Consider the following 20,748-nt stretch of genomic DNA (forward strand, 5'->3'; position numbering starts at 1 on the left):
GTGGATCACCAACTCTTCCTCAATATGCTTCACTCTATCGGCCTCAAGGACACAGTTTTTTTCTTGGTTCTCCTTCTACCTCTCTGACCGCATCTTCACGGGAACACTGATTAAGATACACAAGGCAAGTACTAGTTCTGAGAACATGACAAGTAGCAAAAATTCAGAAAATTGACTGGAGACGTTACTCAGGCATCTCCCTAAGGGGATGGATGCCTAAAGTAGCCTGTGCCTCTAGGTCATAGGCTCAAACGCACTTCCAGATTAAGTGCCTTGCCCATTTAAGAGGAGGGGAGGGGCCTGGGCTCCTGGGAGGCCTGTGTGGCGTGCGCAAGCCCCGGGAGCAGGAAGCAACGGCAGGGCCTGGAAGCACCACTGAGCAGCCGGAGCCGGGATGGTGATTGCGTTGATGCCCCTGCCGGGAGGAGGATGCACGGTAGCACAGGGACGCCGGTACAAATATTATACATACAACATAATGCAATGGTTTCAAAGTCTAAGGACAAATTATAACACATGATGTCTTATATTTACCTATGATGATATATATATATGTGTGTCAATAAATGTTAATACTTCACCAGGTAGATTTTAAGAAAATGTTGACAGATACAGGAATGATCAGGAAGGGTATGGTAAGTAACACATCTTATAATATACATTGACATAAAACCTGCGGGCAGCAGTATATACTTAGAAGACGTGAAGAAGCTGAAAGAGTTAGGGGGTAAATCAGCAATGCCTTAGGGAAATATGGTGTGCAGCTATTAAATGGAAAATAAGCGGAGTAATGGATTTTCCGGGCCGTTACCAAGAGCCTAAAGGGAATTGTAGGATAACGTAATTAGGAGGCACCCGCAGAAAGCAGTTATGGGTCACAGGTTTTTATCGGGTTATTACAGATAAGCAGCCCACACAGCGACTGCACTCATCAGACAGAAAGGCAGGTCAGGAACAACACGCAGACTTTTACCGCGCTCACAAACACCTTCAAAAGGAATGACAGATTTTATCGAAGAGGAAAGAGAGCAGCGTCTACTGCTGAAGGATGCAGGAACGGAACGCAATTGTCTAAAACTACAAAGTCTGTAAAGAAGAGCAAAATGGAACGCAATTGTCTAAAAGCACAAAGTCTGTAAAGAAGAGGAAAACGGAACGGAACGCAACTGTCTAAAACAACAAAGGCCATAAAGGAGCGGAACATTGGTCACTGGTTTAATCCAGATATAATCGGGAAATATATATTATATCATAATATATATATATATATGTATATATATATATATATATATATATATATATATATATATATATATATATATATATATATATATATATATATATACACACACACACACACACGCACACGCACACGCACACGCACACACACAGTACAGACCAAAAGTTTGGACACACCTCATCTCTAGAACAACTGTTAAGAGGAGACTTTGTGCAGCAGCCTTCATGGTAAAATAGCTGCTGGGAAACCACTGCTAAGGACAGACAACAAGCAGAAGAGACTTGTTTGGGCTAAAGAACACAAGGAATGGACATTAGACCAGTGGAAATCTGTGCTTTGGTCTGATGAGTCCAAATTTGAGAACTTTGGATCCAACCACCGTGTCTTTGTAGAAAAGGTGAACGGATGGACTCTACATGCCTGGTTCCCACCGTGAAGCATGGAGGAGGAGGTGTGATGGTGTGGGGGTGCTTTGCTGGTGACACTGTTGGGGATTTATTCAAAATTGAAGGCATACAGAACCAGCATGGCTACCACAGCATCTTGCAGCGGCGTGCTATTCCATCCGGTTTGCGTTTAGTTGGACCATCATTTAGTTTTCAACAGGACAATGACCCCAAACACACCTCCAGGCTGTGTAAGGGCTATTTGACTAAGAAGGAGAGTGATGGGGTGCTATGCCAGATGACCTGGTCTCCAGAGTCACCAGACCTGAACCCAATCGAGATGGTTTGGAGTGAGCTGGACCCTAGAGTGAAGGCAAAAGGGCCAACAAGTGCTAAGCATCTCTGGGAACTCCTTCAAGACTGTTGAAAAACCATTTCCGGTGACTACCTCTTGAAGATCATCAAGAGAATGCCAAGAGTGTGCAAAGCAGTAATCAAAGCAAAAGGTGGCTACTTTGAAGAACCTAGAATACAAGACATATTTTCAGTTGTTTCACACTTTTTTAAGTATTTCATTCCACATGTTTTAATTCATAGTTTTCATATCTTCAATGTGAATCTACAACTTTCAGTCATGAAAATAAAGAAAACTCATTTAATGAGGTGTGTCCAAACTTTTGGTCTGTAGTTTGAATTCTACATTTTACATGTCAAGACATAAAAAAATATCAGCTCCTTAGATGATCTTAAAGATAGATACAACCTCAGATGAACAATTTGTGACAGATTGCACCTAATCCTGATTTATTTATTAAGCTAGACCAAAATGCAGAAGCAGTGTGAAAAATTGGGAGGCATTTGCCAAATTTTAACATCTTTGATGAACCAGATCAATTTATTTATTTATTTTTTTTTAAAGTCCCAATACATAGAACCATGCAAATATAGGAGAGTGTACTTAATTCTTTCTCTTGACTATATATGTATATACAAGTGCATCTCAATAAATTATATCATCAAAAAGTTAATTTTTTTCAGTAATTCAATACAAAAAAAGGAGACACATATATTATATAGAGTAATTACACACAGAGTGATCTATTTCAAGTGTTTATTTCTGTTAATGTTGACGATTATGGCTTACAGCCAATAAAAACTCAAAAGTCATTATCTCAGAAAATTAGAATAATTACCACAAAACACCTGTAAAGGCTTCCTAAGGGTTTAAAATGGTCCCTTAAGGTCCAGTCACACTAAGCAACTTACCAGCGATCCCAACAACGATAGGGATCGCTGGTAAGTTGCTAGGAGGTTGCTGGTGAGATGTCACACTGCGACGCTCCAGCGATCCCACCAGCAACCTGACCTGGCAGGGATCGCTGGAGCGTCGCTACACGAGTTGCTGGTGAGCTCACCAGCAACCAGTGACCAGCCCCCAGCGCCGCGTGGAAGATGCTGCGCTTGGTAACTAAGGTAAATATCGGGTAACCAACCCGATATTTACCTTGGTTACCAGCGCACGGAGCTACACGTGCAGAGAGCAGGGAGCAGCGCACACTGAGCGCTGGCTCCCTGCTCTCATAGTTACAGCACACATCGGGTTAATTACCCGATGTGTCCTGCAGCTACATGTGCACAAAGCAGGAGCCGGCACTGACAGTGAGAGCGGCGGAGGCTGGTAACAAAGGTAAATATCGGGTAACCAAGGACAGGGCTTCTTGGTTACCCGATGTTTACCGTGGTTACCAGCATCCGCAGAAGCCGGCTCCTGCTGCCTGCACATTTAGTTGTTGCCCTGTCGCTGTCACACACAGCGATCTGTGCTTCACAGCGGGACAGCAACAACTAAAAAATGGCCCAGGACATTCAGCAACAACCAACGACCTCACAGCAGGGGCCAGGTTGTTGCTGGATGTCACACACAGCGACATCACTAGCAACATCGCTGCTACGTCACAAAAGTTGTTCGTTAGCAGCGATGTTGCTAGCGATGTTGCTTAGTGTGACGGGGCCTTTAGTCTGGTTCAGTAGGCTACACAATCATGGAGAAGACTGCTGACTTGACAGATGTCCAGAAGGAAGTCATTGACACACTCCACAAGGAGGGTAAGCCACAAAGGATCATTGCTAAAGAAGCTGGCTATTCAGAATGCTGTATCCAAGCATATTAATGGAAAGTTGAGGGGAAGGAAAAAGTGTGGTAGAAAAAGGTGAACAAGCCTCCCCGTCCCAGGAACTGTGGTGTGATCAGACCATGACCCTGTACAGTCAGACACGGCCATTACACAGTACATAACAGGGGCGCATATATAAGATTATCTCAGCACAGGAATATTTTTTTTCAATACATGAAATTGTGGAAGTTATTTTTATTCCAACACCTTCTGATTAAAAGGTACTTTGTTAGTGGGAAAACCTTTTTAACATCCTTAGAGGATATTCTATTGTGTAAAGTCTTTTAATTTATTTTTTTCCCTTCATCGTAAAGTTGGGTGACAGCCAATATGTCAACCATTAGTGTTTTGTAAGACTGTGAGTGTATGATTACAAGTCATGGATTTTAGGATTTAGGAATGGATTACATGAGTAAATCCTCATTGAATCTGCCAACACTCCACATTCAATGCATGTGAATGGGGATTTTGTAACGTAAAATAAATAAATACCGTAAATAAATAAAATAAAAAAACCTGGGCAGATTTTTGTCCTTTCTACAAAATAATTAACATGCACATATATTAGTGGTTTCCACTCAAGTCCATGATGAGCCCCACTGAATAAAGCTAATCACCAAGCACATCGATAGCGCATCCTCAACAGATTTGTGACATGACCGACAAGGGGGTTATCTCATGAACACATCACCTCTGAATATTCGGGTATATGGACATCAGAGAGTAAAGTGCCCCAGTGACATGCTCTGTATACAATGATCCTTCATTGAGAAAAACTCTGTATATCACAGTATATCACATAAGTGAGTACACCCCCCACATTTTTGTAAATATTTTATTATATCTTTTGATGGGACACCACTGAAGATTTGACCCTGTGATACAATGTACAGTGGTCAGTGTATACAGCCTGTATACAGTGTAAATTTGGTGTCCTCTAAATAACTCACACAGCCATTAATGTCTAAACTATTAGCAACAAAATTGAGTATACCCCAAAATGAAAATAGCCAAATTGTGCCCAATTAACCATTTCCTCTCCCTGGTGTTATGCGACTCATTAGTGTTACAAGGTCTCAGGTGGGAATGAGGAGCAGGTGTGTTACATCTGGTGTTATCTCTCACACACTCTCTCATACTGGTCACTGGAAGTTCAACATGGGTCCTCGTGGCAAAGAATTCTCTGAGGATCTGAAAAAAGGACTGTTCCTCTACATAAAGATGGCCAAGGCTATAAGAAGACTGTCAACACCCTGAGACTGAGATGCAGCACGGTGGCCAAGACCATACAGAGGTACAACAGGACATGTTCCACTCAAAACTGCCCTCGTCATGGTCGACCAAAGAAGTTGAGTGTGTCGCGGGCGGAGGAGGGGACGCTGCGCTCTCCCACTGCTCGGGTCCGGCTGCCGCTGCTGCTGCTGCTCGGTGGCTCGAGCGATGGGCCGGATCCCGGGGACTCGAGCGGCGCTCCTCGCCCGTGAGTGAAAAGGGGAATGGTTTTGGGGATATTGTCCGTGACGCCACCCACGGTTGTGGTGATTGTGTGCACATCACCGCTGCTCTGGCCGGGGATCCCGGGAGCGATGACAGGGAGCAGCTTTGTTGTTATTCCTCCCCTCCGTGGGTAGGGGGGTTGGTTGTCCCAGGGCCCGGTGATGGGGTAGGTAGGGAGGCAGGCGGGTTGCGGGGCCTGGTGTGGTGCAGGGTCGCGGGGGCAGCGCTGTGCCGCACGGCACGGTGGTACTCACTCAGCCTGAGACGATGACACAGTTCTCGGTAAAACACACGGCTGGAAAGACGGTTCCCACGGACGGCTGCTGTTGCTTTTCCCCGGTAGTTAACGGTGACTGTCTCTTTCCCTGCACCTAGTACTTCTGTTGGTTCCAATGGGTTCCCACCGGTAACCCGCTCCCCGGCTTGGATATGGGCCGGAGGAGCCCCTCTTTGCCCGCAGGCGCTGGCCCTGAGAAACTGGTGCCTTGGCGGTGGCGGTGTCTCTCTCATACGGTTGGACTGTTGCCTTCAATCGGGACTTAGTTGTTTGGAAACCCGGAGGTCCCCTTCACTGACGGATTTGGCAAATTCACGGCGACTCCAAGCCTTGCCGGGATCCGAAAGGCCCCTGCCAATGGTGCTGGCTTCTCCTTGTGTACCGGTCCGGTACCGCCGGGCCACCGCCCGTCCACGGTCCTTACGGCAACTCCGATAGGCCACTCCTGCAGACGGTCACCGCCGTCTGCTAACCTTGCTGTCTCTGTCCGGGGCACACACCTGGACCAACTTCAGGCTCTGTTGCTGTCACTTTTCTCCTCACACTTGCTCCTCTACCACTCAACTCCTCTCACTTCCTCCTCCAAACTCTAACTCCTCACTCCTTCACTTCCCTAGCTTAACTGCCTGTTTTCCCTCCTCCAGGACTGTGAACTCCTTGGTGTGGACAACAGCCCCTGGGGAAGGCAACAAGGATTTTTGGGTCTAGCTTTGATGTGCCTAACCGGGGTGTAGGGTGTGGTGATGTCATTACCTGTGACCCCTGGCTTGTCCAGGGCGTCACAAGTGCATGTGCTCAGCATCATATCCAGAGGTTGTCTTTTTAAACTAGACGTATGAGTCTGCAAAGGGGTGGGGAGGGTCCGTTTGTCAGTGCTCAGACTATATGCCGCACACTGCATCAAATTGGTCTGCATGGCTGTAGTTTCAGAAGGAAGCCTCTACTAAAGATGTTGCACAAGAAAGCCTGCAAACAGTTTGCTGAAATCAAGTAGACTAAGGACATGGATTACTGGAACCATGTCCTGTGGACCGATGAGGCCAAGATAAACTTATTTAGCTCAGATGGTGCCAAGCATGTGTGATGGCAACCAGGTGAGGATGACAAAGATAAGTGTGTCCTGCATACAGTCAAGTGCATGGTGGTGGGAGTGTCATGGTTTGGGGCTGCATGAGTGTTGCCGGCTGTGGAGAGCTACAGTTCATTGAGGGAACCATGAAAGCAAACATCTACTGTGACATACGGAAGCAGGGAGTGATCCTCTCCCTTTGTATTCCAACATGAAAAACCCAAACACACCTAGACGACGACCACTACCTTGCTAAAGAAACTGAGGGTAAAGGTACTTGACTGGCCAAGCATATCTCCAGACCTAAAATGTTAAAACTTTGGGCACAATTTGTCCATTTCACTTAGCGGTGTACTCATTTTTCTTGCCAGCGGTTTAGACATTAATGAGTGCGTGTTGAGCTATTTAGAGGACACCAAATCTACAAGCTGCACACTGACTACTATATATTGTATCAAAGTTTCATATCCTCAGCGTTGTCCCACGACAACATATAATAAAAATGTGAGAGGTGTACTCACTTTTGTGTGATATATTGTGTGTGTGTGTATATATACAGTGCCTACAAGTAGTCTTCAACCCCCTGCAGATTTAGCAGGTTTGATAAGATGCAACTGACTAGGCCACTGCAACACCTTGATTTTTTCCCTCTTGAACCAAGCCTTGGTTTTCTTGGCTGTGTGCTTTGGGTCATTGTCTTGTTGGAAGATGAAATGACGACCCATCTTAAGATCCTTGATGGAGGAGCGGAGGTTCTTGGCCAAAATCTCCAGGTAGGCCGTGCTATCCATCTTCCCATGGATGCGGACCAGATGGCCAGGCCCCTTGGCTAAGAAACAGCCCAACAGCATGATGCTACCACCACCATGCTTGACTGTAGGGATGGTATTCTTGGGGTCGTATGCAGTGCCATCCAGTCTCCAAACGTCACGTGTGTGGTTGGCACCAAAGATCTCGATCTTGGTCTCATCAGACCAGAGAACCTTGAACCAGTCTGTCTCAGAGTCCTCCAAGTGATCATGAGCAAACTGTAGACGAGCCTTGACATGACGCTTTGAAAGTAAAGGTACCTTACGGGCTCGTCTGGAATGGAGACCATTGCGGTAGAGTACGTTACTTATGGTATTGACTGAAACCAATGTCCCCACTGCCATGAGATCTTCCCGGAGATCCTTCCTTGTTGTCCTTGGGTTAGCCTTGACTCTTCGGACAAGCCTGGCCTCGGCACGGGTGGAAACTTTCAAAGGCTGTCCAGGCCGTGGAAGGCTAACAGTAGTTCCATAATCCTTCCACTTCCGGATGATGCTCCCAACAGTGGAGACAGGTAGGCCCAACTCCTTGGAAAGGGTTTTGTACCCCTTGCCAGCCTTGTGACCCTCCACGATCTTGTCTCTGATGGCCTTGGAATGCTCCTTTGTCTTTCCCATGTTGACCAAGTATGAGTGCTGTTCACAAGTTTGGGGAGGGTCTTAATTTGTCAGAAAAGGCTGGAAAAAGAGATAATTAATCCAAACATGTGAAGCTCATTGTTCTTTGTGCCTGAAATACTTCTTAATACTTTAGGGGAACCAAACAGAATTCTTGTGGTTTGAGGGGTTGAATAATAAATGACCCTCTGAATAAACTTTTCACAATTTAAAAAAAAAAAAAAGAAATAACATTCTTTTTTGCTGCAGTGCATTTCACACTTCGAGGCTGATCTACAGTCCAAATGTCATAATGCCAAGTTAATTCCGAATGTGTAAACCTGCTAAATCTGCAGGGGGTTGAATACTACTTGTAGGCACTGTACACATATACACATACATATATACACATACATTCACATATGCAGTATATTTGATTTTGGGGTTCTAAGTAACATATCATACCCATGTCCTCTATGTCTGTATACAATTAAATAAATTATATAAAAGTAAACGTCTTAACATAAGAGTATATACAATGTGTGATAAATGTTGTTTTGCTTACCCTGGTGCCACAGCAGGAGGAATAACCAGGATGAACTGGAGATTAGCCTGGTGAAGTGCTTGCCCGATGTGTGTCAACATGTGAACCAGCTCCCTGCAATAAGAATAAACAGCCACATCAGAGACAGATTCATTAAATATTATATTATATATTATAAATGGAAATATTTGGCTGTTAATATTGGGGTGCTGCTTAATGGAAGTGTCTACTTTTAACTAAAAACTCTCCTAGGCAGCACAGTGGCTCAGTGGTTAGCACTACAGCCTTGCAGTGCTGGGATCCTGTGTTCAAATCCCACCAGGGATGGGACGACATCTGCAAGGAATTTATATGTTCTCCTTGTGTTTGCGTGCGTGTCCTCCAAGTTCTCCAGTTTCCTCCCACACTTCAAAGACATACTGATAGGGAATTTACATTGTGAGCCCCAATGTGGACAGTGTTCAGATTCTAGAAACAGATTTTCCCGTTTTTAAAAATGTCTGTATGAAAAAGCTTTCCAAGACCCATGAGCGAAGCAGAGTAACAACTTCTCTTAATCTATATGAGAATTGGTTGTCACCATCATGTCAATACTAAAACTATCTTTATAGTATCAGTATCAACAACCACAAAAACACATTGCATGATACGAATTTGCACTTGAAACAAGCAAATATAGTATCCAATGCACTCTACCAATGTGATCTCTGAATTTCCAAAACTATATAGACACCAAAGTTTAGCAATTATTATATATCCCCATTGTTAGGGGTAGAATGGTGGCTCAGTGGTGATCAATGTTGCTTTGGATTCAAATCTTAAACACAGTAGAATAAGAGTCTTACATAGTTACATAGGTTGAAAAAAGACCTAAGTCCATCTAGTTCAACCTTCTTCCCCTAATTATACGTTTTGTCATTAAAGGGAACCTGTCACCTCTTGTTTGGCCTATAAGCTGCGGCCACCACCGGGCTCTTATATACAGCTTTCTAACATGCTGTATATAAGAGCCCAGGCCGGGGGTATAACATAAAAAAACACTTTATAATACCTACCTAACGGTCGCGCGGTGGGACTTATTGGCGTCTCCGGTGCCGGCGCCTACTCTTTCGTCCATCTTCGTCCTCTTTCTGAACCTTGTGTGCATGACGCGTCTGCGTCATACACACTTGCCAGTATTGCACAGGCGCACTACAATTCTTTGATCTGCCCTGCTCAGGACCTGAATGTCGGCGAGTGTGGATGACGGACGCGTCATGCACCGCGGCTAGAGAAGAAGGAGAACAAAGATGGACAAAAGAGGCGGTGCTGGCACCGGAGACGCCCATAAGGCCCACCAAGCGACCGTTAGGTAATTATTATAAAGCGTTTATGTTATACCCCCGGCCTGGGCTCTTATATACAGCATGTTAGAATGCTGTATATAAGAGCCCGGTAGTGGTGGCCGCAGCTTATACACCAAAAAGTGGTGACAGGTTCCCTTTAAGTCATTTATAACCTACAAAGTTGTGTGTACTGAGGAAATCATGCAGCCCTTTTTTAAAAGCTGTTATAGTATCTGCCATTACTACCTCTTGTGGTCGGGCATTCCACAGTCTGACCGCTCTAACTGTAAAGAACCCTTTCCTATTTAGCTGCCGGAATCGCTTTTCTTCCACTCGCAGTGAGTGTCCCCCGGTCCTTAGTATTGTCTTTGGAAGAAATAAGTCATTAGCAGTCCTTTATAATGACCACACATGTATTTATACATATAAATGAGATCTCCTCTGAGACGTCTTTTTTCTAAGCTAAACAAATCCAACTTTTCCAACCTCCCATCATACGGGCGGCCTCCATTCCTTGCAATAACCTAGTTGTCGCCTTTGATCTGACTCTTACTTCTGAATGTCATTTTTAAAATGGAGCCCAAAACTGGATCCCGTATTCCAGATGTGGCCTTACAAGTGATTTATAGAGGGGTAACAATATGTTGGGATCACGGGATCTAATCTCTCTTTTTATACACCCTAGAATCTTGTTTGCTTTAGCAGCTGCTGCTTGACATTGAGTGCTGCTGCTCAGCTTATTTGTAATAAGAATACCCAAGTCCTTCTCCTGTTCTGTAGTCCCGAGTTTACTTCCATTTAATGTATACGCAGCAATAGGATTACTCTGTCCTAGGTGCATTACTTTACATACTGTATGTTAACATTAAATCTCATTTGCCAAGTATCTGCCCATTCTGACATCTAATCCAAATTGTTTTGTAATATTGTACTATCAAGGTCAGTTTTTAATATCCTACATAGTTATTAAAGTAAAGGGGATTATGAGTACATGTCTTCCCTCTTCCTTCTCCTTAGATGATCACTTTAAAGGGACAACACAGAATGACTGTTCAAACCAAGTACAGGCACTCGGCGCACCCTTTGCATGGCCGAACAGTTCAGTGCACCTCCTCCCCAGCTTGTGTTGCCTCTATCTCCACCCTTCTCTGGCTCTATGAATGCAAAGCTGTCAAGCAAAGAAGAGGAGGGTGGAGATAGATTAAAAACAAGAAGGTGGGAAGATGCATTTCAATAATTTGCCCCAGCATGATGCAAAGAGTGCCTGTGATTGGTTTGAACAGTCATTCTGTACTGACCATGTGCGACACAAAATGACTGTAGATCATCAACTCGTTTGCAGACTGAATTTCCAATGTTCCCATGGACAATTTGTTATAGATCGATTTTATATCAGTTTATACAGGTCAAGCGTCTTGCTGTTCCTCGGGTGATTAGAGTCATGTCTAGATTGCATACTTATTAGGACAAAACATCCTTGATAATCGTGTACTTACAACTTCTATTCAAAGGGACAACCTGTGGCTGTCAGGACATGCTGTAGATTATAGAGCCACAAGTTGGAGACCACTCGCTCTCACTTCATACATTCAGTATTTCTTACAATCCCTGACCCAAAGAGAGGCATTAGAGTAAATAAGGACCCAACACTAAGATACACCTTGACGTTGGCTGTTGGGCTCACAAAAAATGGTCTTTTTTATATGCTAAGCATCCCAATTTTTATATGTATTTTCTTAAGGGTGCTTTACACGCTGTGACATCGCTAGTGATAGCTAGTGATGTCGTGCGCGATAGCACCCGTCCACGACGCTGTTTCGTCATGGGGGTGATCGCTGCCGTAGCGAACAATATCGCTACGGCAGCGTCACACGCACATACCTGCTTAGCGACGTCGCTGGAGACACCGAACAATCTCTCCTTTAAGGGGGCGGTTACTTCGGCGTCACTGCGGCGTCACTCAGCGGTCGCCCAATAGCAGAGGAGGGGCGGGGATGAGCAGCCGTAACATCCCGCCCACCTCCTTCCTTCCTCATTGCCGGTGGACGCAGGTAAGGAGATGTTCATGGTTCCTGCGGTGTCACACGTAGCGATGTCAGACGCCGCAGGAACGATGAACAACCAGCGGCATGCACCACCAATGATATTATGAAAAGGAGCGACGTGAAAACGATCAATGATTTTTGACGTTTTTGCGACTGTTGATCATCGCTCATTTTAGACGCACACAACGATATCGCTAACGGCGCCGGATGTGTGTCACTAACACCGTGACCCCGACGATATATCGTTAGCGATATCGTTGTGTGTAAAGTACCCTTTAGCAGTAATGCATGTTCATATCCCTATATTCATTGATAACATATCTTAGCGTTTCAGAGTGCAACTGTTTATTTTTATTATACTATATCTCATGTTTAGTATGCACCTGTTCACACTAGCGTGTTAGGAAGTCCCATCAGTCTTTTTGCTTAGTAAAAGTGGGCAGTGCTATGGAATAAAAGGTCTTTTCACCCAATTAAAAGGAATCTACCACCATGGTTTTATGCAATTAAAAAAAACCATAATATGCAAATTTCACTATTGTTTTTTAGGATTTATTTTTAAGCTCTGTTCAGGTCTTCTTGCACATTTCGGTTCTCTGTTCAGTTTCAGGAACAAACGTAATTTATTTGTTAAAATGATCCACTGCATTGGTTAAGCAAAACAGAATCAGACTAACCCTAATGATTGTTATGTGATTCTTCCGGTGTGTTTTTTTAAAAAACAGAATAAAACGTTCCTGCATTCTGCAATTATTATTCTGTTCTAAAGACAGACAAAAGAATGGACCCCATACTGTTGTGATACTTTTGCTAAATAAAAGACTTTTTAGAATATATTCTGTTTTTCTGTCCCTGCATTTAAAGTTTCAAAACATTTTTATTTTGACACCAAAGGAATCTGTAAAAGATCCTACGTTTTTGTGGAATGAATTGTGGTTTTTATGTCTTTTTGAACACTTTTTATTATGTTTGTAGGAAGCCGGTCTAAACAAAAGCAGAATTTTTCTGGCATTTTCTTCTTTAATGACATTCACCGTACTAGATAAATAATGTGTTTATTTTTTCAAACCGGTCGTTATTTTACAGAAAATAATTTGTTTTCAACCACTTTTGTGCCGGCCTCAGTTAAAATTAGTGGCACAGTCCACATTATTCTCTATTTCATGGCACCGCTCACCTCTTTGATGATGAAGGGTTTAAATTACCCGGATGCAACTTATTTCCAAAATAGGCTATTAGACCATGGTGTTTGCTGTTGTAACACCCACATCGACGTCCCCGCATTGCTCTGCCCCCTCCCCGGCGGGACGTCCGGACCCTCACCCATCTGGCTCTAATGTGGTGGCCGCACCTTTCCCATCCTGTGCTGCTGTTTCCCCGGAGGCTGTGTACTCACAGAAGGCTTCCTGGTTTTGCCTTAGAAATAGAAGTCCCAGAAATTTTGAGCTCCCCCCTGAAGTCCCGAAAGAGGGTCAAATGACCCTTAGTCCAAACTGAATAGAACTAACTAGAAACTAAATGGCTAAACTCAATGGAAAACAACAACCTCCTGTGGTGCGACAGTAATGGCCTTAATTACAGAACAAAAGACGGTGATTATAGGATGTTAGCTAAAATCCGTCAAGTCATTCGACCCGTCTCTGGGTTCCAAAAGTAGAAATGTTCAATGATCCGTCTCTGGGACTTCTAGTGTTAAGGACTTGCATGCCTCCATGCTTTCTTTCTTACAGGGCCAGTGTAGCCTTAACCCGTAAGTGCCTCTCAATTCAGGCTGCAGCTATTTAAGGCCCTTTCTCTCTTCAGGAAGTGCCTGGGCAACGAGTCTAATACGTTACTAATTCTCTGGTCCCCTAGCACTGTGCTGCTGCTCCTATTGTATTGTGCTAGTTTCACTTCTAACATATGTTTATATTTCAATGTACTGCTGCTGTTATCCCTAACCTGCCGCCAGTTGCCACACGGGCCACCAACCACGATACCCACTGCCATGAAGTATCATCACCAGCTCCTGTCGCCATATCCATCCAACTGTCCCGGTTGGAACCTCGACACCTCCTACTGCTGCTGTCCATCCCTGAGACTGTTGCTCCTGTACCCCTGGAGCCAGCCGTCGCAGCAATAGTCTTCTAGAGTGGCACCCAATCTCACACCTGCAGCGAAACACCCTCACCATCAGGGGATCTGGAGGAAACCAGGAATGGTTCCGTAGGTAAGCACCTCTGGGTTTCCTATGTGATATGGCCCAGTGGGTTTGCTAAAATCCCTGCTCGCCCGGCGAGCATAATAGTTGTAAAATACAACTGGCCCATGCATGGGACTGCTCCTGCACCATCACGTAGTATTACTTGTGTCCGTGGGAACATCTTGGTAACGATGACGACTAGAACGTCATAGAGTGGGAAAGGGTTAATAATACAGAGAATGGCTTGGATTATGACAGTTTCCCTGCATAAAGCAAGTAGTGACCTCTATCTTTGGCTTTTAGGGGTGTGAAGATATAACCTTGAACAAGGCAAATAATGAACTTTAAAAGGCATCATGTTCTTTGATCAGGAGCACGCCAGCTTCCTGCTTGCTTCAATGATTGACAGCTCGGTCCAGCGGCATGTTTTCGCTGCTGGCCTGAACTGTGCACTCTCCGATGCCGCAAGCATCTGCAACATTGGGGGAATTATCCAGCCAGTTTCAAAGTAACGCTTGAAGGCTCCACAGCCAAGACGTTGCAAGTGCATGCTCCTTGCTTAGCAAATCGACCACCTCTGATAGACTGCAGAGGAGGCCGCTGTGCCTATTCAATTAGCTCTACACTAAAATTAAAAACACCTCTGTTCTTGAAAAACGATATGAAGAAGAAAATTGTAAAGTTGCATGTTGATATGTGGGACATACTGAGTTACTGAAGAGTATGGGAATGTACAGCTGTTCAAAAATTCAAAGAAAACTTGGTGCAGTGTGTTTCTTGGTGTAGCAGAGCCTCAGGTTTTGTGCCGCGGTTGGGCTTCTTGTTGAATTCAACATAACCCTTGAGGAATTAAAAAAACAAAAAGCCCAATGCATTTAAAGAAGTCTGCAATAACCCTGAAACCTAGACAGACTGTGTATTTAAATCTGCTCTACGTAAGGGGAGAAGGGGATTAAACAAGAACGGAGGTTTAACAGCAGACGACAAGAAGAGAGAACCCGCCAGCCTCGGACTTCACATTCTATCTGTGTTCCAAATGTCCCAAGGGAACCTCCTTGAAGAGAGAAACTTCGGCGCTTTCCTTAAGTCTGTGTAGATTTTACTTTCATCAGTGGAAGTGGCTCCATATGCATTTCAAGAGAAACAACCATCCTGTGATAGAAATAGGCTCAGTCATACATTTATTTTACGGTTGTTAACTCTTCAATTTTTGGGTTTATACTGGAAAATAAACAGCGGAGAAGATCGAGAACTGTGCCGGGTTTTCTCACCGGGCAGGAATGGCTTACTCTTAAATTAAAGGCAACGATGGCTTTTCTAACAAGTCCGCTAACGCTGGTTACTGTAATTGAAGTCATTTCAGCACGGCAGTGACTAATGAAAGATAATTGGAAAAGGTCTGCGAATATTCTGTATACTTTATGTGTGATCTATGATTTGCCACTTTGGAATGGAGAATGGCGGAAAAGTCATTTTGTAACCTCTGCAGCCCTTTTAAAGTAGATTTTTGTAATAAATTATTGGCTGTAAAACTAACTTAAAACAAAGTCATTTTTAATGCAAGGTCCAAAAGATTTATTAAAAACTGAAAATGTGGAAAGACTAAGATTAACGGTTTTAACCCTCTAGCCGGTCAGCCAATCGGTGCCGCACATCCAATACTGCTGAATGGGGACCCAGGCCTTCTGGAACCCATTAACACTAGAAGTCCCAGAAATTTCGAGCTCCCCCTGAAGTCCCGAAAGAGGGTCAAATGACAAATACAATAAACTGAATAGAACTAACTAAAAACTAAATGGCTAAACTCAATGGAAAACAACAACCTCCTGTGGTGCGACAGTAATGGCCTTAATTACAGAACAAAATACGGTGATTATAGGATGTTAGCTAAAATCCTTCAGGTCATTCGACCCGTCTCTGGGTTCCAAAGGTAGAAATGTTAAATGACCCCTCTCTGGGACTTCTAGTGTTAAAGGGGTCATCCGGATGTCATCAATACCAGATCGGTGGTGGTGCAACAAACAGTATCCCCATTCCTGGCTGGATGTGATCAGTTGAGGAGCTTAAGGCTCTGTGCGCACTGGGAAATGGAATTTTCTTGAGAAAATTCCGCATGCCCTCAAAGATTACCGCACTCGCGGTAAAAAACCGCGGGAAACCGCACCCGAAAACCGCATGCGGTTTGCCGCGGTTTTACCGCGGTATTATTCGCGGTATTGCCGCGGTTTTGCCGCGTGCGGGTTGGGATGTGCTTTATTGCATTCAATGCAATAAAGCACATTGAAGAAAAAAAAAAAAAAAATACATTTAATTCTGATAGTAGATAGACAGAAGAATAGATAGAGGGATAGATAGATAGACAGACAGATAGATAGAGGGATAGATAGAGGACAGATCGCTGCATTTCCCACGGTCGGCAGTGAGTTCACATTACCGGCCGTGGGAAATGACCGGTAATTACCTCTGCTGTCTGCTGCATTCAGCCTGTGTCTGTGACAGTCGCGGCTGGATGTTAGCAGTGCAGGACGCCGGAGCCGGAGCTGTGGATGTCGGAGCTGTGGATTACGCCGGAGCTTTGTTTGGGGGGGTTAATAAACTGGTGAACGAGGCTTGTTGGTTTTATTTAAAATAAAGGATTTTTCGGTGTCTGTGTTTATTCACTTTACTTACGGGTTGATCATGTCAGCTGTCACATAGACGCTGCCATGATCAAGCCTGGGGTTAATGGCGGTGGTCCCCCATCACCATTAACCCCTTGTATTACCTTGTCACCACTGCTACACGGTGGCAAGAAGAGCCGAGGACACTCCCGGTGCTGCCGCATAATGTATGCGACAGTCCCGGGGCAGCTGCGGCTGATATTCTCGGCTGTCGGAGGGGGAGTGAGGCGGGGGACATTACCCCTGCCCCTCTCCCTCCCCAGCCTGAGAATACCGGGCCGCCGCTGTGTGCTTACCTCGGCTGGAAGGTAAATATGCAGCGGAGCCCACGTTCTTTTTTTTCTATATTTCCGTTTTCTTTCTATGTGTGTTCTATGTGTCTGTGTCTATGTGTTCTATGTCTGTGATGTCTGTGTGTGTGATGTGTGTGTGTTTACTCTGTGCACGGCTTCCTCTTCCTGTAATGACATCACTTCCCTGCAAAACCGCAAGCAAGTGATGTACATTACCGGAGGTAAACCGCGAAATACCGCAGGGAATAACGCAGCAAAACGCAGTGAACCGCACAGAATTTGCTGCCTGCGTTATTCCCTGCGGGATTTCATGATTAACATTGAGTCAATGGAGTGAAATCCCGCAGCGATGTGCGGAAAAGAAGTGACATGCACTTGTTTTTGCTGCGGGATTTCCGCAGCAAAACATGCAGCTGTCAAATTCCGCCCAGTGCGCACAGGATTTTTTTTCTCGATAGGATTTGCTGGTGATTCACTGCAGAGATGTTATGAACATTTTCTGCAGCGAAACATGCAGCAAATCCGCGGAAAATCCGCGGCAAAATCCGGTAAGTGCGCACATAGCCTAACAGCTCCGTCAACTGCATAGTGTGTGCTGCAGGGTACTGCATAATGGTGGCTATATAGTTCCTCACTGCTCATACTATGCAGTTGTGCTATTCTACTCCGCAAATGAGTACATCCAGCAGTTGCCGGCATCGGGAAGAGCTGATCAGTGGGAGTGCCAGGTGTCACACAGATCTGGTATCGATGACCCATCCAAAGGATAGGCCATCCATATAAAAGTGCCAGTCAATTCCTTTAAGGACCAGCTGTTTTTCATTTTTGCCTTTCAGTTTTTTCCTCCCTTTCTTCCAAGAGCCATAACTTTTAATGTTTCCGTCATCTTAGCTGTACAAAGCCTTGTTTTTTGAGAGTAGACTGGAGAGAAGGAGCGATCATTTGCACAAAGCTCTTCTCCTTCTGTCAGAATCTGCAAACCTCAGTAGTTGATAAGAGCACTTGCTTGACTTTAATTAAAGGGAATGTCCACTACTTTAATTATTATTACTTATTATTTTTAAAAAATGAATTAAAGGGAATGTTAGCAGGTTTTTGCTATGTAATATGAAAACACCATGTTGTAGGGGTTAAAACACGGATTTCTGAGATGCGTCTTTTATCAAGGTATGTGCTATTGTTTAATAACAATGATTGTTTTAGCACCAGGACCTTATCATTGCTGAGAATACATACACTGCCTTGTGCCTGGTAGTCTGGTATGCCTTCTTCTGTGACTAGCAGCGCACTGTCTATAGACATTGTACAGAGAGCTTGGTGTGGGTGGGGTTAGCTTTTTGAGCTTCGCTGCATTGCTAAATCTAAAAACTCTGTGTCAGAACCACTGCACTCAGTAAACTAAGTGATACATCATTGGATTCTGGATTCCTTTGCCTACATCATGCTGCTCTCAGATGGGATAGTAAAAACGAATCGGAGGATTTATAGCAAAAACTAATCGGAGGATTTATAGGCTATCTGCATGCTATAAGTAGCTGATTTGTACAGGCCACTCCACTGGAACCCACATCGATCCGGAGAACGGAAGTCCTTTGGTACTCCTATTATACAGGAACGTACAGAGATACTACCTTATCCATTGTAGTCTATGGTGAGTGAAGGAAACGGTCTGGATTTGCTGTATTTTGCGATACAAACTGGTTCACCTTTTTCAAAGAAACGCCATAGTCTTGAGCACTGACCTCACCACCAATTTTTCTTACGAGGCACAGGTCCTTGTAGTCTCAATCAATGAGGATGGGGTCCCAGGGGCGGACCCCAAATGCTCATATCCTTAAAGAACATCCTTAGGATTTGTTTTAAGTGTTATCCCTTTAATTTCCGTTCAGACATTAGCTTTACATATAGGATAAATAGCTGGGAACTATTTCAATGCTCTGAAAAAGAGGTGAAGCGTTACCCCTGTGTGTAAAAATATTCAACATTGCACAGATCTCCTGGCATGGTATTAATTGCAGACCCTAAATGTGAAGAGACAAGGATTGGATCTACCTGCGCTGGCACTATATGCTGCGGGGTTACCTAATGGGTATAGGAATGCTGCCGCATTTTCTCCAGCTGCTTTCCTTTGGTTTGAGCTATGTGCTGTCCCTTAGGAAATTCATCTGTAATGAGCCAGGCTGCCCCTAAATGAATGAGACTGCCGTCACGAGAGGTAGACCGCTCTCCAATAAGTAATAACCCCCCTCCCTGCCCTCCCCACCTTGTTACACAAGAGGCAGGCGCAGTTATTCCCATTAACCTTTATAAAGCTTAAGACAAACGGTGGGTTTGAAATGAAAATGTAAGCTGGGCTCCCAAGGGGATTCGTGGATGTAGGGAGCATTTCAAGCAGCTGGTTGGATAAGTGAGTGGGTGACAGGCTCAGCGGAGATCTGACAGCTCCCGGGGCTTGATGCATGAGAGGTATACAGAAGGCACCTGCTCTGGCACAGCAATGAAATGCAACCCCGGGGCCAGGCCTCATCTATAATCCTTTTATTTCTGTATTTCAAGGGACACAGAATTTAAAGGGGAATTTAATTTAAAAGGATTTGTCATGTTAAAAATGGAACAAAAGCACAGAAATCCGTTTAATCTTATATAAATAATACTACATGAGAACTTTGGTCATCTGTTATAAGGCCAATATCATGCTGTGTAGATCATTCATTAGCCTACTTACAGGGTTATTCCATTCTCCAAGATCCTATCCCAATATGTAGTAGGTAGAATAATAATAATAATAATAATCTTAGCAAATATATCCAATTAGAAATCTAATATAGTTCTCCTGATATAGTCATGTCTCTTACCTCATGTGCAGGGCATTGCAGCTTAGGCATCCATGGTTATGTCCACTCATATAGTGACAGTTATTTGCTTTTGGTTGTAACCATAGATACCTAAGCTGCAATGCCCTGCACATGAGGTAAGAGACATATTGAATTAGGAGAACTATACTACATTTCTAATTGGAGGTATTTGCTAATATTATTATTATTACATTTACTACATATTGGGATAGGATCTTGGAGATGGAAATAACCCTTTAAAGTATATCAGGTTGTTCTGCCACTACACTTTTTAAGGAGCACAATTTCAGGGGGAGGGGTAATACATAGATTTTCAGTATTCACATAAAGGGTTTAGAGGTTAATACCTTTCCAAAGGATTGGTGACGACTTTCTGATTGCTGTTCCTAAGTGCAGGGAAATGCAATAGAAAATAAATGGAAGGGTGGTGCGCATGCTATCTGGGGTTCATGCAGTATATATGAAACTATGTAGCACTCATAATGTATATCGGAGGCTATGTGGAAGCTCAAAGTATATAGAAGGCTATCTGGGGTTCATACAGTATTTAGGAGGTGATCTGGGGTTCATGCATTATATAGGAGGCTATCTGGGGTTCATGCATTATATAGGAGGCTATCTAGGGTTCATGAATTATATAGGAGGCTATGTAGAGCTCATAATGTATATCGGAGGCTAATTGGAAGCTCAAAATATATAGGAGGCTATCTGGGGTTCATGCAATATATAGGAGGCTATCTGGGGTTCATGCATTATATAGGAGACTATCTGGGGTTTATGCATTATATAGGAGGC

The 20,748-nt window shown here is 44.1% G+C and overlaps 1 protein-coding gene across 1 annotated transcript in view; it reads right to left on the reverse strand.

Annotated features, from left to right (window-relative positions):
- CHID1 (chitinase domain containing 1) overlaps nucleotides 1–20,748 on the reverse strand; it is a 495,903-nt gene that overhangs the window by 380,436 nt on the left and 94,719 nt on the right. The window contains exon 8 of the mRNA XM_075326925.1: nucleotides 8,615–8,707. Within this exon, the coding sequence (XP_075183040.1) occupies nucleotides 8,615–8,707 (93 nt within the window). The remainder of the gene's footprint in view (nucleotides 1–8,614; nucleotides 8,708–20,748) is intronic.

Source organism: Anomaloglossus baeobatrachus, chromosome 10 (assembly GCF_048569485.1).
Source record: "Anomaloglossus baeobatrachus isolate aAnoBae1 chromosome 10, aAnoBae1.hap1, whole genome shotgun sequence".
NCBI classification, from domain to species: domain Eukaryota; kingdom Metazoa; phylum Chordata; class Amphibia; order Anura; family Aromobatidae; genus Anomaloglossus; species Anomaloglossus baeobatrachus.